The following is a 22,229-nucleotide window of genomic DNA, read 5'->3' as shown; positions in this document are numbered from 1 at the left end:
ATTAGATTTTTTAAAAATTCTGAACTAGATGGTAGCAGTGATAATGAAAAAGAAAGACATGATTTTGTCAAAGTAGCTTTAGGGGAAGTGAAGAAAAGGGAGGAATAAAAAATGACTGAGATTTCAGGCAGCAGAGACTGGGATAAAGGTGGTATAGAAATAGAGGAGGGAATAAGAAAATAGAGCCAAACCTTATGTGTTCAGCACTCAAACTGAAGTCTGTCTTGAGAATTCTCAATAATCATTCCCATCTCTCTGGTTTCTTCCTCTTCACAGATTCTGTCTCTGAGAAAATTATAATCTACTTCATTTTAGCTCTCCCTAAAGGCATTAGATTCCACCCATTTTAAACAATTAGAGTCTTCCAATAGACATCAAAATGTAGAATATTTATTCAGGAAAGTAATTCACATTGAAGTGGCTATAATTCCTACTCTTTAGTGAAGCAATAGGAATATATTTCACTTCTAAAAGAGTACCATTTTTTACCCCTCTTCCTCCAAAATGGATCAACCTCAATCTCCTTAAAAGACTCACAAGACCAAATGGAACAAGTAGCAATCATTTTAAAAGAACAAGTGATACACCATGTACCAAGATAAGCTCCAAATTGACAAATGATTTAGACATAAAGGGTAAAATCTTGAGCAAATTAGAGGAACATGGAAGAAATTGCCTGCTAGATCTATGGATAGGAGAACAGCTCATGACCAAACAAAATATAGATTCAAAGGAGGTAAATGAACACTTTTAATTCATAAAATTTGAAAAAGTTTCTGTACAAACAAAACTACAGCAGCTAAAATTAGAAAAGAAGCAAGTAATTGGGGAAAATCTTTGTGGCAAGTTTCTCTGATAAAGGTCTCATTTCCCAGAATGAAATTTATATGAATAAGAACCATTCCCTAAATGATAAATGGTCAAAGGATATGAATAGGCAATTTTCAGAAGAAGAAACCCAAGCTATCAATAACTATATGAAAAAATGTTCTAAATCATTAATAGAGAAATGCAAATTAAAGCAACTCTGAAGTAGCAATTCACACCCATCAGATTGGATAAGTTGACGAAAAAGGAAAATGACAAATGCTGGAGGAGCTATGGGAAAACAAATATTTTAATGCACTGTTGGTGTACTGGTCCGAACATTCTAGAAAGCAATTTGTTACTATACCTCAAAAGCTATCAAACTGTGTATATCCTTTGTCCAGTAGTAGGTCTGTATGCTAAAGAGATATGGATGGGAAGATGGGAGTGAACATGTGAGAAATTATTCATGGAAAAAAACTTGAGGGTTGGGGGTGGGATGGGGAGGGAGTGGTGTCAATATTGAACTCTGAGTCAATGATGCAGAAGCCAACAAAGAAAGACTAGAGTGAGGGAAGTAAAAGTCCTATTATACTTTGTCCTGGTCAGAACACATCCCAAGTGAAGTCTTGGCATATTAGATTGGAGAAGGGACATGGACAAGTTTAAAGTAAATCCAGAGAATGACCAGGATAGGTAGAGAGCCCCAAACCATATCACATGAGGATCAATTAAAGGTACTGGAAATGTGCAGTTAGGAGAAAAGAAATTAGGAAAGAAAGAAGTTTGAAGAAAGAAAAATGTCTTCAAGTAATAAAGATTGGTCACCTGAAAGAGGAAACAGTCTCAGAAGGTGTAAATTACAGGGAATGTAGAATTTGACTCAGCATTAAGGAAAAAAAATCCTAATAATTAGAACTGTCTCAAAATGGGACTGGCTTCTATGAAAGGTGGTAAGTTTCCCATCACTGGAGGTGTTTAAGTGGAGATAGATATTGTCAGGGTTATTATAGATGGAATTCATGATTTGAGTACAAGTTGGCATAATGGGCTGGGCCAACTCAGACCTAGGTAGTTTGCATTTCAAATTGGAATGAAATGAGACACTAGAAATCTAACAGTTAACAAAAGGAGGTTTACTTTGCCATAGCAGAAGAACATTCAGAACAGATAAGGTATGTTCATCCAGGATAAAGTATTGATTAAATAAAATATACTTGATGGTTACTAGTTGTTAGCTTTAGCCTTCTGAGCCAATCAAATCTCACGGACAGTTTCTTTCTTCCTTCCTTCCTTCCTTCCTTCCTTCCTTCCTTTCTTTCTTTCTTTCTTTCTTTCTTTCTTTCTTTATTTCTTTCTTTCTTTCTTTCTTTCTTTCTTTCTTCCTTCCTTCCTTCCTTCCTTCCTTCCTTCCTTCCTTCCTTCCTTCCTTCCTTCCTTCCTTCCTTCCTTTCTTTCTTTCTTTCTTTCTTTCTTTCTTTCTTCCTTCCTTCCTTCCTTCCTTCCTTCCTTCCTTCCTTCCTTCCTTCCTTCCTTCCTTCCTTCCTTCCTTCCTTTCTTTCTTTCTTCCTTCCTTCCTTCCTTCCTTCCTTCCTTCCTTCCTTCCTTCCTTCCTTCCTTCCTTCCTTCCTTCCTTCCTTCCTTCCTTCCCTCTCTTTCTCTCTCTCTTTCTCTCTTTCCTCCCTCCCTCCTTCCTTCTTTTCTTTTCTTTTTTAGCATTTTCTTTTTTCCCCATTTTAAAATTCTCCCCCTTTTTCTCTCCCTACCCCCCTTCTTTGAGAAGGCAAGCAAGTCAATATAAGTTATACATGTGTAGTCATGCAAACCATTTTCATATTAGTCAAACAGAGCAAAAAAACCTCAAGAAAAATAAAGTTTAAAAAATTATGCTTCAATATGTATTCAGACACCATCACTTCTTTCTCTGGTGATGGATAACATTTTTCATCATAAGTCCTTGAGAATTGTCTTGAATTATCGTAATGCTGAAAACAGCAAAGTCGTTCACAGCTGATCATCTCATAATACTGCTGCTACTTTTTACATAGTGCATTTCATTTTGTATCAGCTCTTCTAAGTCTTTCCACTTTTTTCTGAGAGCATTTGCTCATGATTTCTTATAGCACAATAGTGTTCCATCATAACCACAGACCACAATTTGTTCGGCCATTCTTCAAATGATGGACATCCCCTCAATTTCCAATTTTTTGCCACCAGAAAAGAGCTGTTATAAATACTTTTTGTACATATAAGTCTCTTTCCTTTTTGTTTTTTATCTCCTTTTGAATACTGACATAGTAGTGGTATTGCTAGATCAAAGAGTATGCATGGTTTCAATGACTTTTAAGGAAAATCTAATCTAACTTGCATAGAGGTATGGTGGTGGCACTTAGAATATTTTCCTAGCTCACCTCTGAGGCCCCTTCCAATAATGAAATTTTATGTCTATGATTTTATAAAAATCTCTGTCCTTGCTCCTTTTACAGCCAATAGAAGGCTTGTCTATAAGCTGGAAGAAGAAGAAAGTATGCCTGATGGTATGTGCATTGACATTGAAGGGAAGCTCTGGGTAGCCTGCATTGATGCGGGAAGAGTAATCCGCTTGGACCCTGAGACAGGTAAAATATTGCAAATGAAATTCAGAAAATTTTTGTCAGGTATGCAACTGTTTTTGTAATGGGCTTGTAGGCAGTTCCAGTTGGAAGTGTCATGCTGGTATGCTGATTTCAGAGAGACAAAAATAAGGTAATAGTCACTGTTTTGTCAAATCATACTTGCCCTCACTACTCTTTCAGTCTTTCATTTTTCTTATAGAAATTATTTGTGCTAGTTTGTCTTCCTTTATGAGCCAATGTCCTTCAAAAGTCACAAGCAAAATGATTTTCACATGAATCTGATCAAATTTTAAATTCACTAAAGGGTGTGACTTTTTTCACATCTTCAACAAATATTTATTGAGCATCTATTATGTACAAAGTATAATCATCATCATCATCTGCACATGGGGTATTCAGGGAGAACTAGCATCTCTGGTGGGAGGGCTTGTGAAGCCCTTTTCAGGGATGCTCATCCACTTTTGGTATCCATCTAGCATTCAACCCTTACCTTGTGACTCCAAGAAGCTATGGCGTGCTCAGAGGCCATATCCATACCCATATGTCCCAGCAGACAGGCTAAACTAGGTTGAGGGTAACTGATGTGAGAATTGGAATGACACCCCCTTCTGGGAGGGACATTGTGAGCTCTAACATGAAAAGAAACCATGTGACTTTAGTGAACAGAAGTGACCTTTTCTGGGGTTTCGAAGATCAGATCGACATCAGGAAGTGATGTTTGCCACCCATGGGTCCTGTTAATCAGTGCTACCAACCAGTTAGCTTGGAGCTGTGTGTGTGTGGATGGCTCTGTTTCCTGTTTCACAGGAGGCTGCTGGGAGGAGCAAGGCTTTCATTTTGGGACCTTGGCTTAACAGGAGGACAGATGCTGGGCTCTCTTAGATAGTTAGATGGAGTTTGCTTTTTACCTCTCTCTCTTTCTCTTCACTAACTTCTGACGCACTTTAATAAATACTTAAAAGTATAAACTCTTGCTAAAGCTTCTAATTTAAGGCGATCACTTATTAGATTTTAGGCATCATAGCTAAAATTTTAGCCCTTACACTGAGGAGTCTCAAACCCTTCAATGAGTTAGGGGGATGTTTACCCTAAGCATGTGAAGACTACCCCCAGTGAAATGGGCAAATGAAAACCAATTATTCCAACAGTCATGAAGGCAGCTGAAGCAGCGGTCAGACATTGAAGATGGCAAGGTCATCCACTGTATCCCGGGCCATTGTCGGTTTTCTTGATTTTTGTCTTGCTGCTGGCCTTTGATACCTTTGGAAGAGAGAGGCTGACAACTTTGTGCCACACTGTCTTACTTAAATACAATTCACACACAAGTCGAGACATCACCCTATGCAGTCACTGGCCCTCTTTGAAAATGAACGATGAACAACAATAATAAACAACCCAAATGAGATAGCACCTTATGTTTTACAAAGTGTTTTACATATGTTTACTCATTTGTTCCTCACAGCAGCCCTGTGAGGTTAGGGCTATCATAGTCCCATTTTACAGATGAGAAAACTGAGTCATGGAGAAGTTAATTGACTTGTCTAGGGTTACACAGATTATAAGTGTCTGAAGTAGGATTTGGACTCAGGTCTTCCTGACTCCAAGTTCAGTCCTCTAACCACTTCATTTCTGAGCTGTGGAAATAAAAGAATTGAGAGTTAGAAGGGAAATTAAAGACTGTTTAGTACAACACCTATCTTCCCCATTACCCTTTTCCTGTCTCATTCCATCCCAGAACTCATCTGGGACTATGAGATGGAAGAAAGACCTTCCACCACTGGGGATGCCTTCTCCCTCTGCCTTCCCCCTTTTCCTGGGCTATTTAATGGTACACAAGGCTTAAATGAGATGAGAGTCAACAATTTTTTTCTTCTGATAAGATGAAGGTCCTATAGGCTTTACCATCTATTCTTCCACTACTCATTAAGGACTTCCAGGCCTTTTCATCTTCCTTGTCTCTAACCCCTGTAATACCATCTCTTCCCTCGCCTCCCACATCCCACTATCATCTGACCTACCTATGTAACTTAAGAACCTTTGGGCCTTGCCATCTGACTGATGAACCCTTAGGATTCATAAACTATTTAATCTGTTATGCCACTGAACTTTATTCTATATTTTGTCTTTTTTTCCCAGTTAGAGTCCTTAAGAGCAGGGACCATCTTGTTTTTTAAATTATTATCCTCAGTGCTTTACTCAGTATTTGACTTAATAAAAATTTTTCTTTCATTCATTTTAATTTCCTCATTTTACAAAGAAGCCCATAGAGGTTAAATGATTAGCCCAGGATAATAAAATTTTTAAAAATACTTAGCAGGTGATAGATTTGGGATTTGAACCCAGGTCTCTGATTACAATTTCAGTGTTTTTACTATTATAGTATACTGCTCTGTCAATAGTGTCTTTGGGGGGTGTGTGTGTGTTTGTGTGTGTGTGTAGAAGTGTGGTTCTATCAAAAATGCTTCTGGATGAGGGAGAGCAGCTAAAGGTGGACTGAACAATTAGAAGGCTAGGGGGTGGAGCCAAGATGGTGGAGGAAAGGCTGTAGCTTTTGGAGCTCTCGGCACCATTTGTCCACATACCTCCAAATAATGCCATAAGACAATTCCTGGTGCAGCAGAACCCACAGAAGAACAGAGTGAGATCATTTTCCAGCCAAAGACAGCTTAAAAAGGAGGCAGGGAAGGTCTGTTGTATCAGGGTGAGAAGGGAGCACAGCTGTGCTGTGCAGTTCCAGCCCCAGGCAGGCTGCACCTCCAGAACTTTGGAATCATCAGCGTCAGAGGCTACTTTTGGAACTTGGCTCATAGACTGATGAGGGGGTCCAGCAGTTGGTTGGGGGGAGATAGCAGGGATCTCTGCTGAGTGCTGCTGTATTGCCTGTGTTCAGAACCAGGAAGCAAACTTGAGTGGCAGTGGCCCAGTGGGGGAAGGGCACAGGCACATGAAGCTTAAAACCACAGTGAATCAGATTTCTGCTTCTGAGTTAAAGAATAATCATACCCATGGTGACTTATAGACCAGAGCACAGGCCAGGCGAGCTGAGAACCAGCCTCTCCTTAAATTGTGCCACTTGGGAGCCCCTAAAGCTTAGGACAGTGTGCCCTGGAAGCAGTGCTCCACTTTAAAAAGGAGTTAAAATCCAAGAAATAGGCTAGGATAATGAGCAGGCAGAAAAATCTGTGGACTATCAAAATTTTCTTTGGTGACAAGGTAGGTCAAAATACACCCTCAGAAGAAGATAACAAAGTCAAAGCTCCTACAATCCAAAGCTTCCAAGAAAAATATGAATTGGTCTCAGGCCATAGAAGCATTCAAAAAGGACTTTGAAGATAAAGTAAGAGAGGTAGAGGAAAAAATGGAAAGAGAAATGAGAGTTATGAAGGTGGGTTATGAAAAAAAAGTCAACAGCTTAAAAAGCCAAATTGTCCAAATGGAAAAGTAGGTACAAATTCTCTATGAAGAAAATAATTGCTTAAGAATTAGGATTGAGCAAATAGAAGCTAGTGACTTTATGAGAAATTAAGACACAATAAAGCAAATCCAAATGAATAAAAAAATAGAGAGCAATGTGAAATATCTCCTTGGAAAAATAGCTGACCTGGAAAATAGATCCAGGAGAGATAATTTGAAAATTGTTGGACTACCTGAAAATCATGATAAAAAATAGAGCTTAGCCACCATCTTCCAAGAAATTGTCATGGATAATTGCCTTGATATTTTAGAAGCAGAAGGTAAAATCGAGATTGAAAGAATCCACCTATCAACTCCTGAAAGAGATTCCAAAATGAAAACTCCCAGGAATATTATAGTCAAATTCCAGAGCTCCCAGGTCAAGGAGAAAATATTGCAAGTAGCTAGAAAGAAACAATTCAAGTACTGTGGAGCCACAGTCAGGATAACCCAAGATCTAGCAGCTTCTACATAAAAGGATCAGAGGGCTTGGAATATGATATTCCAAAGGGCAAAGGAACTGGGATTACAACCAAGAATCACCTCCCAGGAAACTGAGTATAATCTTTTAGGGGAAAAATGGAACTTCAATGAAGAAGAGGACTTTCAGTCATTCACGATAAAAAGACCTGAACTGAATAGAAAATTTGACTTTCAAATATAAGACCCTAGAGAAGCATAAAAAGGTAAAACAAACAAACAAAAAATTAGAAGGCTAATCATCCAGGTGTGGGGTAATAGGACCTGAAACTGTAGTGGTAGGAATGAGAACAGAAAGAATAGGAAGACAGATTTGAGATATCTTAAAACAAGAATTGGTAGGATTTAGTGATTCACTGGATAGGAGGCACAAAAAAAGGAAAAGTCAAGGATGATTTTAAGGTTCTGATGATGAAGCACTGCTTTGTGGGGGAGAGAATATGAGAAGTATAGGTTGAGGTGTCGGTAGAGCAATGGATTTTTGGAAATGTAGGAATATGAAACATCAGACCTGAAAATAGACTAGAGAGAGTCCAGAAGGGAACAAGTAGAATAGCAAAGGGCCTTGAATGGATGTCATACAAAAATTAGTTGAAGGAACTGGGCATGCTCAGCCTGGAGAAGAGAAGACTCAGGGGAGCCATGATAGTTGTATTTAAGTGTCTAAAAGGCTGCCATGTGGAAGACAAAATAGACTTGTTCTGTTTGGCCCTAATGGACAGAACTAGGGACAGTGTGTGGAAGTCACAAAGAAAAAAATTTAGGCTTGATGTCAGGAAAAAAATCCCTAACAATTAAAGCTATCCTTAGTGACATGTCTTACCTTAGGAGGTAAGGTTCTCCCTCATTGAAAATTTTCAAGAAGTTGAATAATATCTAATAATAATAATAATAATCGTAATAATAGATAGCATTTATATAGCACTTTGTTTACAAAGTGCTTTAGGTACATTGTCTCATTTGATCTTCATAACAACCCAGTGATGTCAGTGGAATTATCTCCATTTTACAGAAAACTAAGGCTAAGTGACTTGCCTAGGATCCACACAACTAGTAAATATCTAAGGCAGGACTTGATCTCAGGTCTTCCTAATTTCAAGTCTATTTACTATCTGCCACTGTATCTGTTGTGCCACCTAGCTGTCTGGATGACCACTAGTTAGGTTTCTGATAGTGGAGATTCCTTTTAAATATGGGTTAGATTAGATGTCCACTGAGGTCCCCTCCAATTTTCAGACTCTGTGATACTGTGAATTAATTGGAGAAGTCATCTCCAGAAAAGCAATCATTGAAACCTTGGAACCAGATTAGATTGTCAGAGAAGAGAGTATAGCAGGAGAAGAAAAGAAGGTGAAGATAAAACCTTAAGGAGCAGGAGGAAGTGAGAATACTTACCAAATTACCAAAATTTACATTTTGAAAGCAAGAAGTAGTTGAGGAGTCAGGAAAGGAGATGTAGAATGAGCAACATGAGAAGAAGCAGGAGAGTTTCATGTAATTAATGGAAGTGAAGGGAAGAGGGACTATCAAAAAAAAAAGAAGATGGTGGCCAGGAGTGTCAAATGTTATAGAACCAGGGTAAGGAAGATAGTTGTAAGAATTCTGACAATTTTTTTAAAAAGTAATCAGATGAAGAATCTTTTTTTATAAAGTGGATGACCACTCCTAAATTTGTCTGTTTTGTATGTTTACATTTTCCTATATTGAACTTAAAAAATTGGGACTAACACATTTGCTTTGCCATCTGGTGATATGCATCTGAGTCATTTTGTTTTAGCTTTAGGTACAAGAAAAGAGCATTCAGATGGTTTTTGTATCTTGTAACTAGCTAGGGGCTTAGAACTTTTATATGTCATCGATTACCTTATTTTCTATGTTTTGAGTAGTATTTTCCTATGTTAACGATTGAATATCGCACTGCGGGTTACTAGTATGTAGTGTGTTCTGCCATGAAGCGAAGGTCATTTGAGGGCAAGATCCAGGTGTCTGTCTTTGGTATCAGGAAGTGACGCGGGGACTAGTGGGAAGGAGCTACAAGGACTGATAAACCAAAAAGCATTCAGAAGAGGCAAAGAGTATGGCTTAAAGATCTTGCCTTATGAGGTCAAAGGAAAGAATCAGGGAGTTGTTTAGACTGGAGAACAAAATAGTAAGGGAGGGTAGGGACAGAATAGCTGCTTAAGTATAGAAAGAGCTGGCATGCTGAAGGATTGCCCATTTTCTGCTTGACCTCAGAGAGCAGAACTAGAAGCAACAGGTGGAAATTAATTAGCTTGATGTAAGACACACCTAATAAGAACCATCTCAAAGTGGAATGGATACATCAGGAAGTAGTGTGATCAAATGAGATCATATTTATAAAGTGCTTATGTGTCTGGCACATAGTAGATGCTTAATAAATGGTTGTTCTCTTCCCTTTCCTCACCTTAGAGGTCTATAATTTTTTTAATTTATGGAATAAAACAAGCATTTCCATAACATAATATAATAAAAAAGATGATTGCACATTATGTCATTTTATCTTCATAATAACCCAGTTATTAAACTGCAAATCTACTATGTACAGCTTGCTATTCCCTTTAAATACACAACCCCCCCCCAAAATAAATTAAAAACATTTACAACAAAATTATCGTGTAAATTTCTTTCTTTTTCTTTTCCTTTTCCTCTTACTCCACTCCATCCTAGAGATGGCTACCACGAGACACAAATAGGTATATATGTAAAATCATTCTATACATACTTCTATTGATCACTTCTTTCTCTGGATGCAGATAGTACCTCCCTTCATATGTCCTTTGTAGTTAATTTGGGTACTTATAATATACAAACTAACTTACCCTCTCTAAGTTATTCTTTTTTTTTTTTTTTTTGGCGAGGCAATGAGGGTTAAGGGACTTGCCCAGGGTCACACAGCTACTAAGTGTCAAGTGTCTGAGGGCAGATTTGAACTCAGGTCCTCCTGAATCCAGGGTCGGTGCTTTATCCACTGCTCCACCCTCTAAGTCATTCTTCAAATAATATTGCTGTATACAGTGTTCTTTTGGTTCTGCTCATTTTGCTCTTCACTATTTTGTACAAATTTTTCTTGGAGGTCTTAAATCAAAGTCTTGAAAAGTATGTCACGGAAGGATTTCTCATCTGAGTTTAAGTTAATCAACAAGAATTGATTAAGTGCCTACTGAGTGCCAGGCACTGACTATTCCAGGTGCTACTATAAATAAGTAGAATGAAACAATCCCTACTTGCAAAGAGCAATGCTTCTGACTGTCTCTTAGCCTCAGAAAGGTTGAAATGACTTAACCATGTTCACACAGCTAAAATGAGTTCAAGAGGTTGCAATCAAACCCAATTCTTTCCTGACTCCAAGCCCAGAGGTCTTTACAATCTATTGCTACTTCTTTAAATACTAAAATGCTGGGGGCAGCTAGGTGGCACAGTGGATAAAAGCACTGGCTCTGGATTCAGGAGGACCTGAGTTCACATCCAGCCTCAGACACTTGACACTTACTAGCTGTGTGACCCTAGGCAAGTTACTTTACACTCATTGCCCTGCCCCCCTCCCAATACTAAAATGCTTCCCTCAGTAATTATGACCATGGCTGAGTCTCTCTTAGTTGCTATTAACAGCATCCACAATCTCATGGTCTGTGAATGGGAGTCTTCCCATAGGAAAATTCTTCTTGAAAACATTAGAGGTGATATAATTCTAGAAGTACTAGGAGGTACACCTGACCTTATAAAAAATATCTCCCCTACCTGGTCTCTGATGCCCAGAATTCCTTTCATAGGGGAATAAAGCCATTCATTCTGCCATCAACAATAAAACTTAAATACAAATAACAATAACATTTATAGAGTGCTTTTCTTGCAGCAACCCTTTAAGGTAAATATATAAGTCGTATTATTCCTATTTTATAGGTGAGGACACAGAGGCTTAGAGAGGTTTGTCTGTAATAACAAAACTAGTAGGTGCTGGGTCTTGTATTTGACCTCAGGTCTTCTGTCTCAAAGTCCAACATTCTTTCTACTATTCCATACTTCCCAAGAGAGAATATATGGACTTAAATTTATACTAGGGTATCCTTGACTGAATTGAAAGCAGGTTGTGATAAAAGGGAGAGAAAAGAGACTATAGCACACTGGGTCCTAAAAGATATATAAGGGGGTACCTAGGTGGCACCATGGATAAAAAACTGGCCCTGGATTCAGGAAGACCTGAGTTCAAATCTGATGTCAGACACTTGACTCTTACTAGCTGTGTGACCCTGGGCAAGTCACTTAACCCTCATTGCTCTACGAAAGAAAGAAAGAAAGAAAGAAAGAAAGAAAGAAAGAAAGAAAGAAAGAAAGAAAGAAAGAAAGGAAGGAAGGAAGGAAGGAAGGAAGGAAGGAAGGAAGGAAGGAAGGAAGGAAGGAAGGAAGGAAGGAAGGAAGAAAGAAAGAAAGAAAGAAAGAAAGAAAGAAAGAAAGAAAGAAAGAAAGAAAGAAAGAAAGATATATGTAAAAGATACTAAGGGGGATGGGAAAGAATATATAAAGGGAGAGCCTGTACAACTATAACAGAATTTGCCTATTTCACAATTTTGCCAATGGATGACCCTAATATCAGGGAAGTCAAAGGATGTTGTTTTGCTTTTGTAGTAAGCAACCTGCTGGAGAGGACTAAGGGAATCATTATTAACACTTTTTCAAAGTAAATGTAACCAAAAAAAGGAAGGCTTTACTTTCTGAGTAGTGGTTCAGCTTGGTAAATAATATAATGGACTTAAAATCCTGGGACCTGAGAACCTCTTACCTCAAACAATTATTGTAGCCATGTGATTACAGAGTCTGACACTCCATCTACTAGACCAGAGGTGTCAAACTCCAATAGAAACAGATCCCTGCCACATACTGACTGAGAAAACCACAAATTAACATTATCTATGTTGTATTTATATATATATATATATATATATATATATATATATATATATATATATATATATATATATATATATATTGTTGTTGTTGTTAAAAATTTTCCAGTGATTCAGGCCATACTCAGAGTTTTGTGGGCTGCTTGTGGCCCACACACAGGAGTTTGGTACCTCTGCATTATACTATCCTGTCTCATATTATTGTCATGCCATGAATTGAAAGACTAATTTCAGGGTACTTCTCTTGCACCTGGCCCTGGTCACCAAGGGCTAGTTATAACTCTCTATATAAATGTAGCTGATACCATTACTCTTATAGGAAAAAGACTGCAGACAGTGAAGATGCCTACTCCCAGAATAACATCCTGCTGCTTTGGTGGGAAGGACTATTCTGAACTCTATGTCACTTCAGCCTCTGATGGCTTGAGCCAAGAACAATTGACAAGAGAACCCCATGCAGGAGAGATTTTCAAGGTACTGAGACCATGGATCTTTTTACTTATTTGTTTATGCAGTGAAATTTCATACAGAGGCTACTACTTGGGCTGTTATACAAAATAAGCCTTATAATGCTATATAAACCTTATGCTTTAAAATCAAATGCTTTACAAACCTTGAAATGCTATATAAATATGAAGGCAACAGACATTTATTTAGTTCTTAGTACTGATATTATTGAGCACTTAAGTGGAACCTAGCATAGAGCACCAGGCCTAGAGTGAGGAAGACCTGAGTTCAAATGTGAGCTCAGAGGTCACTTACTATGTGACCCTGGACAAGTCACTTAACCCTCTTTGCATCGGTTTCCTCATCTATAAAATGAGCTGGAGAAGGAAATGGCAAACCTCTATGGTGTCTTTGCTAAGAAAACTCCAAATGGAGTCACAAAGAGTTGGACATGATTGAACAACAAATGACTCACATTATTATTATGTAAAGAATAATAATATGACAAATATTATTCATAGTCCTAAGATGATTTAGGAATCTCTGATAACTCCCCAGAAGAAGTAGGCTGGAGTACATTTATACTATCAAAGAGGGGGTTATTGAACAAATGATTAGTATAAATAATACCCCATGGGAAATATTTAAACCCCTTAATATGCATGTATTAATATACATATGTATAAACTCCAAATGAATAATACTAGGGATAGGGATGGATAGTAGACCTGTGATATAATTGGTATAGAGAACTCTCAGATGAGGAAACTCCCAATGCCAATGCATTTTGACAGCTCTCTAACTTATAGTATTGGACAATCTCCTACAGGTTATTAGCATTAGACAACCTCCAATAAGGAGTTAAATGACTTTCCCAGGATCACACAGCTAGTATATGTCAGAGATTAAAATTAGACCCAGATCTTCCTAGCTCTGAGGTCAGTTCCTTATCCATTATACCACAACACCTCTCATTGTTAGCGACATAGCTTTAGATTCTGGAACCCAAAGCATCCAATTCACAAAGAATCTACTTGCTTTTAGTTAACAGCCAAGTAAGAACAGATTGAGTTTAAAAAAATATATGTATGTATGTATATGTGCGTATGTATATATTATATATGTATGTATATATGTATGTTCCTTGAAACACAAAAGATTCTTGGGTGGTATTTCTGCCTATAAGTTTATTATTTATTCATCATAGTGGATGTGCCAGAAATTTTTCATGGCCTCATATTTTACTGCATAGCTGATAATAAAGCTATATAGTTCTTTTTAAAAGATTCTCCATTTTACTCTTTTTACTTAATCATATGGACAGACCTTTCACTTCATGTAAGTTTCATTTGAATGAGTGAGCCTAGGAGATCTTTATGTAGAAGTCAGGAAGATTCATCTACCTGAGTTCAAATCTGGCCTCAAACACTTCTTAGCTGTGTGACCCTGGGCAAGTCATCTAACTGTTTGCCTCAGTTTCCTCATGTGTAAAGTGAGCTGGAGAAGGAAGTGGTAAAGCAATCTAGTACCTTTCTTTGTCAAGAAAACCCCAAATAGGGTCAGAAAGAACCAGACACAAGTGTAAATTACACATCATCATCAATAACAACAAAGGAGATCTTCTAGAAGTTATTGTTTGGTGGTTTTTAAAAAATACATTTTTTTTACTCTCTTGATAATAATAATAGCATTTATATAGCACTTTCAAGTTTGCAAAGCACTTTACAAACATTACCTCATTTTATCCTTCCAAAAAGTCTGGTAGGTAGCTTCTAGTATTATCCTAAGAAATCCCAGGAGTAGACAATAACTTTTTATCCATTCAACAGATATTGGTACTCTGGACATAGCACTGGGGTAAGTGCCGAATATGGTACAAAAGAAATGTTAGAGGTATCTGTCCTCAATTAGCTTCCAATTCATTTTTGGAAGCAGGAGTTTCCAATAGTAATAAAAGTTAAGTAACAGTGGAATGCAGCATGTAATTATCCAAAAAGGGGGGACAGGCATTAAGTGCTCTTGCAGTTCAAAGGCACTCATTGAAGACTAATGAGGTATGAAAGGCAAAGGATGAGACTCCCAAAGGGGGAAAATCATGAGAAATGTGCCCTTTGGTCTAAGTAGCAAAGTATCTTGAAGATTTTTCCTTTATCTCCTTATGCTTTTGTTCTGACTGTATTGGAAATATATGGCTAATAAACACCACAGGTGAAATTTGAATGCAAGTCTTTCTGACTCCACATTCAACATTCTATTCACTAGCCCAGGCAGCAGCTCATGATATCTTGAGATTGGTTATTCAATACTTTAAAAAGAAAACAGTGAAGGACCTCTTAGAAATCAGAGTTTTAATCATTTTCATTCTACTATTAGTGGCTCACAAATAAAAAAACCTGATTCCTTTTTTTTCTTGCAGATGACAGTATTCCACTTTTAGGTGGGGCATATCACAGATTTATTGAGAGGGAGGTGTCTTGACAGCTGAGAAAATAGCTATTGTTAGAACTAAATTGCTGCTGATACACAGCAGTGGGTCACATACATCATTTCTGTTATCATCAGTTGTGTCTTTGGCTTTAAAATCAACACATTAGATCAAAGTTCCCCTTCATGATTTCAGAGAATCAAAGGAGATGGAAATGATTTACATTTTAATCTGTTTTATTCTAACAGGTAACTGGCCTGGGTGTGAAAGGAATTCCTCAATATTCCTTTGCAGGTTGAACACCCAAAGATCACAAAAACTTCACCAAAAAGTCTTCAACACTTCAGAGGGATTTCAACCTATAACACAGTCCTGTGTGGCATTTAATTGTGGATTTGTATTCTACCTCTCTCATGGCTCCTTAACAGACTTAGACAATAAAGATATATACATTATGATAAGAGCTTTCTCCCTAGTTATATTCTTCTTTACTTTTTATTTTTGTTTGCTGTCCCAATATGCATTTCTGCCCAGTTGCAGGCATGTATAAGAATGCAATATTCAAGTGCTAATACTGTACACAATTTCCATGCAGTGGATGAATCCTTTATGAAAAATTTGTGGGAGGCCATGGTAAAAAATTGTATGGGATGAGAATCCATCTAGCTGCTATATCACATATCACACAACATTAAGGTTTATGTAGCATGGGCATCTTGCCATCTCCCCTGCTGCTGCATCCATGTTACCCACCAAGACCAGTGACTCTCCAGACAGGATTAATGGAATTAATCCACTTAGGTTTAGAACTTTGCCCTGGGATCGATCTGTCTTGATTGGTGAGTGACTGAGTGAGTGAAAACACATCTCGACCCACTGTATCTAGCTGTCACCAGATCACATCTCATATTCCATCTAACATCCATCAGGAAAGACACTAGGGCCAACCTATTGTAGATACCTTGCCATCTGCCTTATTGCCCACACAAACTCTCACACGATGCCCACCCCCTACTCCATTTCATCTCTTGCCCTTCTTATAGGAACAAAAATCAAATAATGCTATTTCTATTGGAAAGAATGTGACCATCTATTGCCCTACTCAAAATCCTTTGCCTTCATAAATCAAATCTGTCTATCCTAGCCACAGCTTCCCTATATGATGTGTATTCCCCCCCCCATTAGAATGTAAGCTTCTTGAGGGTTGAAACTGTCTCACTTTTGTATTTGTATCCCTAGTGCCGAGCATAGTACCTGGTATATAGTAGACACTTAATAAATAATTATTGATTGTAGATAAATCATTAATCAATTCATTGTTTGATCAATATGTGATTAAAGTGTAGATGGTATGGGATTCCACATTGGTGAGCTCACAGATCCACTAAATAATTGAAGGATAAATCAACTAAACCCATGTACTACTGTAGTATGCTTAAATTCTTAGCATGGGTATGTGTGTGTGCTCATATATGGTATGAGTATAAGGTAAGGACTATGCCTATTTTTCCACCCTCAGCCTTATAATGCAAATCACATTTTTCCCCCTAGATTGAACGAAATAATTATGGATTGCATTCCAAATAAATCAGAAATATTGTTGTCTAGATCCATGATTTCCTGATCTAGGGAATTCCTTTGGAGGAAATATCTTTGGTTAAAAGAGATCGGTAATTGCTCTGCATCTTATCATTCTGGAGAATTGTCAGGGGCATTGAGAGGTTAAGTGACTTGCCCAGTCATGCATCCAGTATGTGTTAAGTATGTGAAAGACTAACTAGATCGTCTTGACTCTAAGGTCAGTTCTTGATCTATATTGACCTCCAGTAGGACCAATAATATGTTGTAAAAGCAAAAATACAACTATGTACTCTCACAATAATTATATATATTTTTAAATCCTGCAATTTAGATACAAGCTATTTTGGAAAACATTCAACTCCCCTCTTTTATAGATGATGAACAGGCCTAGGGAAATTAAAAGACCTTCCTCAAAGTCCTTTAACTTTGAAAAATAAACCAGGACTAGAGGCCAGGGCTTCTGACTTTTTAGACCCGTTTATTCTTTTTCTTGTTGTTTTTTTTCTTAATGTCTTCTTAATGCTTTTTCTTCTAATATCATTGTCATTTCTGACAGCTAAGTGTCATAGTGGATAGAGCTCTGGACCTGAAGTCAAGAAGACCTAAGATCAAATCTGGTCTCAGACACTACCTCTGTGACCCTGGGCAAGTCATGACCTCTGCTTCAGTTTCCTCAACTGTGAAATGGGAATATTACAGATATTATATAATTATATAATGTGCCTTCCAGGATTGTTCTGAGGATCAAATGATATAATATTTGTAAAGTGCTTAGCACAATGCCTGGTACATAGTAGGTGCTTAATAAATGCTTACTCCCTTCCTGTCCCCTGCTTCTAGATATACACTATTATTGAGGCAGTTTGTATAGTAGAAGGAACATTGACTCTGGATTCAGAAGACCCAGGTTCAAGTCCCTTTTGTGATGTTTGTTATTTGTGTGACTGTTCCTTCCTTCCTTTCTTCCTTCCTTCCTTCCTTCCTATCCCATACTGCAATTGAACCTTTCCTTGCAACAATGAAAACCAGTTAAACAAAAACAACAGAACTACTGTCTGACATTTTAAGCAATGTGCTGCCCAGGTATTCCCCCACTTCTCTTCATTTTCTGTTCCCTAAGACCAAAATTGGTTATTCCAATTACCCAGTTTAACTTCGTGGTGTGGCAGAAAGAGCATTAACTCTGGATTTGAAGGAGGTTGGGTTCAAATCCTGACTCTAATACTTACCACCTGTATGACCTTGGGCAAATCACTAAAGTTCTTTGAGCTTCAGTTTCTTCACCTGTAAAATGAGGCAGTCAGACCAGATGGTCTCAGAGGTCCCTTCTAGCTCTAGACCAATGACCTAAGTGTTCTTTTCATTCACATTATTGTTTCAGTTATCTATATTCTTCAAATGCTCCTTATTTCGCTCAGTATCAATTCATTCATGTCTTCCTATGTTTCTCCGAGTTCTTTATATTCAGTCTTTCTTCTTGTACATTAATATTTCATTGCAGTCATATACATTCAGTCTGTCAGCCCTTCTCCAGTTGATGGACATCTATCTACCTTGCTTCTAATTCTTTGCTACTTAAGAAGTTCTCCTATGAATATTTTGGTATATAGAAGACCTTGCTTTCTGTCTTGGACTTTGGAGTATATTTGGAGTTTGGGGATCTCTGGGCCAAAGGGCATAAACACGTTAAGCATTTTTCTGGAGTAATTCCAAATTGTTTTCCAGAATAGTTGGACTAGTTTATAGTTCCACCAATAGTATATTAGTGTGCTTGTCGTCTCACAGTCCCCCACCCCCAACAGTGACTGATTTCTTTTTTTTTTTAGTTATCTTTTCCAGTTTGCTAGGTGTGAGATAAAACCCCAGAGCTGTTTCAATTTGTATTCTATTATTAGTAGTGATTTGGAAAATATTTTCAATTGGTCAGTGGCAGATTGCAGTTCTTTTGAAAACTGTATCTTTTGACCCTTTATCTACTGGGGAATGTTCAATGTGCTTCTTATGATGCTGAACTGCCTTCCTGATGAGTCTTATAAAATGATTTTAAATATACCATATAAATAGCTTCTACAAAAGCCTGCGCATATACCATAAGCTAAATTCAGTATATGAGTCTGACCTATCTGAAACTAGCTACAATGAACACTTAATTATTTTGTTTGCCTTCTTAGAATTTGAAGGGGAGTGATTCAGGCTGCTCAAGTCTCAATGAAAAGCTGTTTAAGCAAGTTTGAACTGATGTCTTCCTTCCATCTTGAAACATTTCTCCATAGCAAGCAAAAACATTCAGAATTATTCACTAGACCATTCTTTTAATACAAAAACAAAGGTAAAAAACAAAACTAAACCATTCTATGGTCCAAATACTTAGAGGAATTTAGCTGTGAATTTCTAAAAACAAACAAAAAAACCAAACAAACAAAAACCAGAAAATGCTCAAATTCCATCTTATTCATTTGGTTTCCTTGGTCCTCCTACTTCTGTGCCAAAAAATATCAATAGGGCTAAGAACCCACACAAGAGCAATCTAAAGTGTGTGTGAATAAGCCAAAGGGAAAGACAGTCATACCCTTTTATATTAGTGATGGGGAGTGCTTACAAGCTGATTATGTGTCTATCAACAACTTCAAGGCTCCTTTTAACTCCATCACTCAAAACCACCTTCTTCTGCCGCCTACTGCCTCTCTGACTCACAATCTACATGGGACCATGGTATAAAAACTAACACTGAAGTGAAGGTATCAATTAAAATTTAGACAGTCATAAGTACAATGTGAAGGCTGGAGAGAATGCATATATATGTGTATGTATGTGCATATGTACACATAAATATGTATCTATATGTAGGCTCTGGGCTCATAATCCCAGGCTTTCTCCAATTCAATTTAGGGTCTAATTTATCATCCCTCTACATTGTATGTCCAAGATATAAGTACTAATGGACCAGATCTATGGGCTATCCATCCAACCACATATCGTGATTGGAACAGCAGGCATTCTTCATCCACTTGGTTTCTTCTGTGTAGATAGTTATGCCAAACTCTTTAGAATGACTCTAGACCATTATGTATCAGATAGAAATATTAAAAGAAAATTCAATGAATATAATATAATCTGAAATAGATTGTTCAATTGTCTTCATAGATAGTGTTTCAATTAGGTGTGAAGTTATTGTGTCTCTTCACAGAGTGATACTTCCCATCATTTCCTTTATACTTCATCTGTTACCCTTGTCTACAGGAAAGGAATAATAATAGCTCACATTTTTTTAGTGTTCTGAGGTTTGGAAAATGATTTTATACATATTTTCTTATTTGAACCTCACAACAACTCTGTAAAGGTAGGTGCTATTATCACTCCCATTTTACAGATAAGGAAACTTAGGCTCAGAAAGGATAAATGCCTTGCCCAGGGTCATATAAATAATGTGTACGAGGCAGAATTTGAACCTAGTTCTTCCTGACTTTACCTCCCTCTGGTCACTATATTATGCCACTTTGTCTCTATTTACAGACTGAAAACTTATCCCAACCCTCATGTCTCTTTTACTTGTCAGTGTTAGAGTTGGTCATCCTTCTTCTTATTTGTCCAGAGTTGGCAAGAGAATTCAATTATCACTGTATTTATTGACACTGGGCTCTCACTTGCTTTAACTCCTAGTGAAACTGTGTACTCAACAATTCAGGGGGGGGGGATACTTGGCCTGTTATTGTTTGTCTTTCATTCTTGAAGAGGACCATGACATTGGGGTGATATCATGACTTACACTGAATTGGATTTAAGTGAGGGAGAGCTATGCAAGGTCACCAACCTTACTGTCTCCTCCAGAGCCATCTGAGTCCCGTGAGGAGAGAGGTGGGGGGGGGGAGAGCAATCAGTGGCAAGATATCAGGATGACTGGAGATAGCCCTGGATATTTAAGGCAATTGGGGTTAAGTTGCTTGCCTAGGGTCATGTAGCTAGTAAGTGTCTGAGGTGAGATTTGAACTCAGGTCCTCCTGACTACAGGGCCAGTATTCTATCCACTGCACCATTTAGCTGCCCCACAGGGAAGGGAATTAAACATTTAAATAGCACCTACTATGTGTGAGGCACTGTATTAATACCTGCCCCTTTTAAAAATGTTATCTTATTTAATCCTCACAACAACCTTGCAAGGTAGGTGCTATTATTATCTTTCTTTTATAGTTGAGGAAACTGAAGCAGAAGTTGAATGGCTAGCCTGCACTCACATAGCTACTAAAGAGTCTTAATCTAGATTTGAACTCAGGTCTTCCTAACTCCAAGTCCAGTGCTCTGTACCACCAGCTGTCTCAAGGCTAGCCTTCATCATGGTGTCTAATCACAGTGTTATTGTTGTTGTTTGTCCTTCATTCTCAAAGAAGAACATGATATGACAGTGATGTCTTGATTTGCAGTGAAATTGGATTTAAGTGATGGAGGGCTGTGCAAAGTCACCAACCTTACTCTTTCCTCCAGAGGCATCTGGGTCCAGTGGCAACATATACATCAGGAGGGCAGCTAGGTGGTGCAGTGGATAAAACACCAACCCTGGATTCAGGAAGACCTGAGTTCAAATCCAGCCTCAGACACTTGACACTTACTAGCTGTGTGACCCTAGGCAAGTCACTTAACCCTCATTGCCCCGGATGTTTGAAGCAATTGGGACTAAGCGATTTGCTCAGGCTCACACAGCTAGTAAGTATCTGACGTGAGATTTGAACTGAGGTCCTCCCAACTTCAGGGCCAGTGACACTGCACCACCTAGCTGCTCCCAGTCACAGTGAGATAATATTTATAAAGCACTTTGCAAAATTTAAAGTGCTATATGAATGCTAACTATCATTATTATAAGTTCATAGAATCTGTCACAGAATCTCAGAGCTCAAAGGAACTTTAAAGTTCATCTAGTGTTACTTTTAACTGATTCATAATTCCCCAAAACAATATCCTTATAAAGTGTTAATCTAGCCTGCACATGAACACTTCTAGTGAAAGGGAGCTCATTACCTAATGAGGTATCTCTGTTAGGATATTCTTCTTCATTCTTTGCCAAGATTTGCCTCTTCAGCTTCCCCCTGGGAAAAACAGGATAAATCTAATTCCACTTCATGAAAGACCTCTTCATGAAAAACCTCTCTAAATCTTCTGCTTTCTAGGTTTGTTATTTCTCTTTCCTAGATTTAGAGCTAGAAAGGTACTTAGATGTCATTGAGTCCAACCCCCTCATTTCCAGAGGAGGAACCTGAGACCCAGAGAAAGGAGATGACTGGTCCAAGGTCACACAAGTAGTCAGTGTCAGGGTTTGAAGTTGGGTTCTTTGATTTGTAAGCCACTGTCCCTTTAAAACCATTCTTTATATGACACAGCTTTTAGATGCTTCACCTCATTTGTTCTTCTCTGAACATTTATTGTTGTTGTTCAGTTATTTTTCAATCATGTCTGACTCTTTTTTTTTTTTTTTTTTTTTTAGTGAGGCAATTGGGGTTAAGTGACTTG

The 22,229-nt window shown here is 37.9% G+C and overlaps 1 protein-coding gene across 4 annotated transcripts in view; it reads left to right on the top strand.

Moving 5' to 3' along the window:
- The window catches only part of LOC122749647 (regucalcin-like), a 69,970-nt gene extending 54,358 nt beyond the window's left edge, over positions 1 to 15,612 (top strand). For all 4 annotated transcript variants that reach the window (XM_043996105.1, XM_043996103.1, XM_043996102.1 and 1 more), the window contains exons 5-7: positions 3,294 to 3,425; positions 12,597 to 12,751; positions 15,398 to 15,612. In XM_043996105.1, the coding sequence (XP_043852040.1) occupies positions 3,294 to 3,425; positions 12,597 to 12,751; positions 15,398 to 15,448 (338 nt within the window). In that variant the 3' untranslated portion in view covers positions 15,449 to 15,612. The remainder of the gene's footprint in view (positions 1 to 3,293; positions 3,426 to 12,596; positions 12,752 to 15,397) is intronic.
- Positions 15,613 to 22,229: the final 6,617 nt, after the last annotated feature.

This window comes from Dromiciops gliroides, chromosome 3 (assembly GCF_019393635.1).
Source record: "Dromiciops gliroides isolate mDroGli1 chromosome 3, mDroGli1.pri, whole genome shotgun sequence".
Lineage (NCBI taxonomy): Eukaryota > Metazoa > Chordata > Mammalia > Microbiotheria > Microbiotheriidae > Dromiciops > Dromiciops gliroides.
Note: the sequence above shows the minus strand (reverse complement) of the source record. Positions and strands in the feature narration are given on the sequence as shown.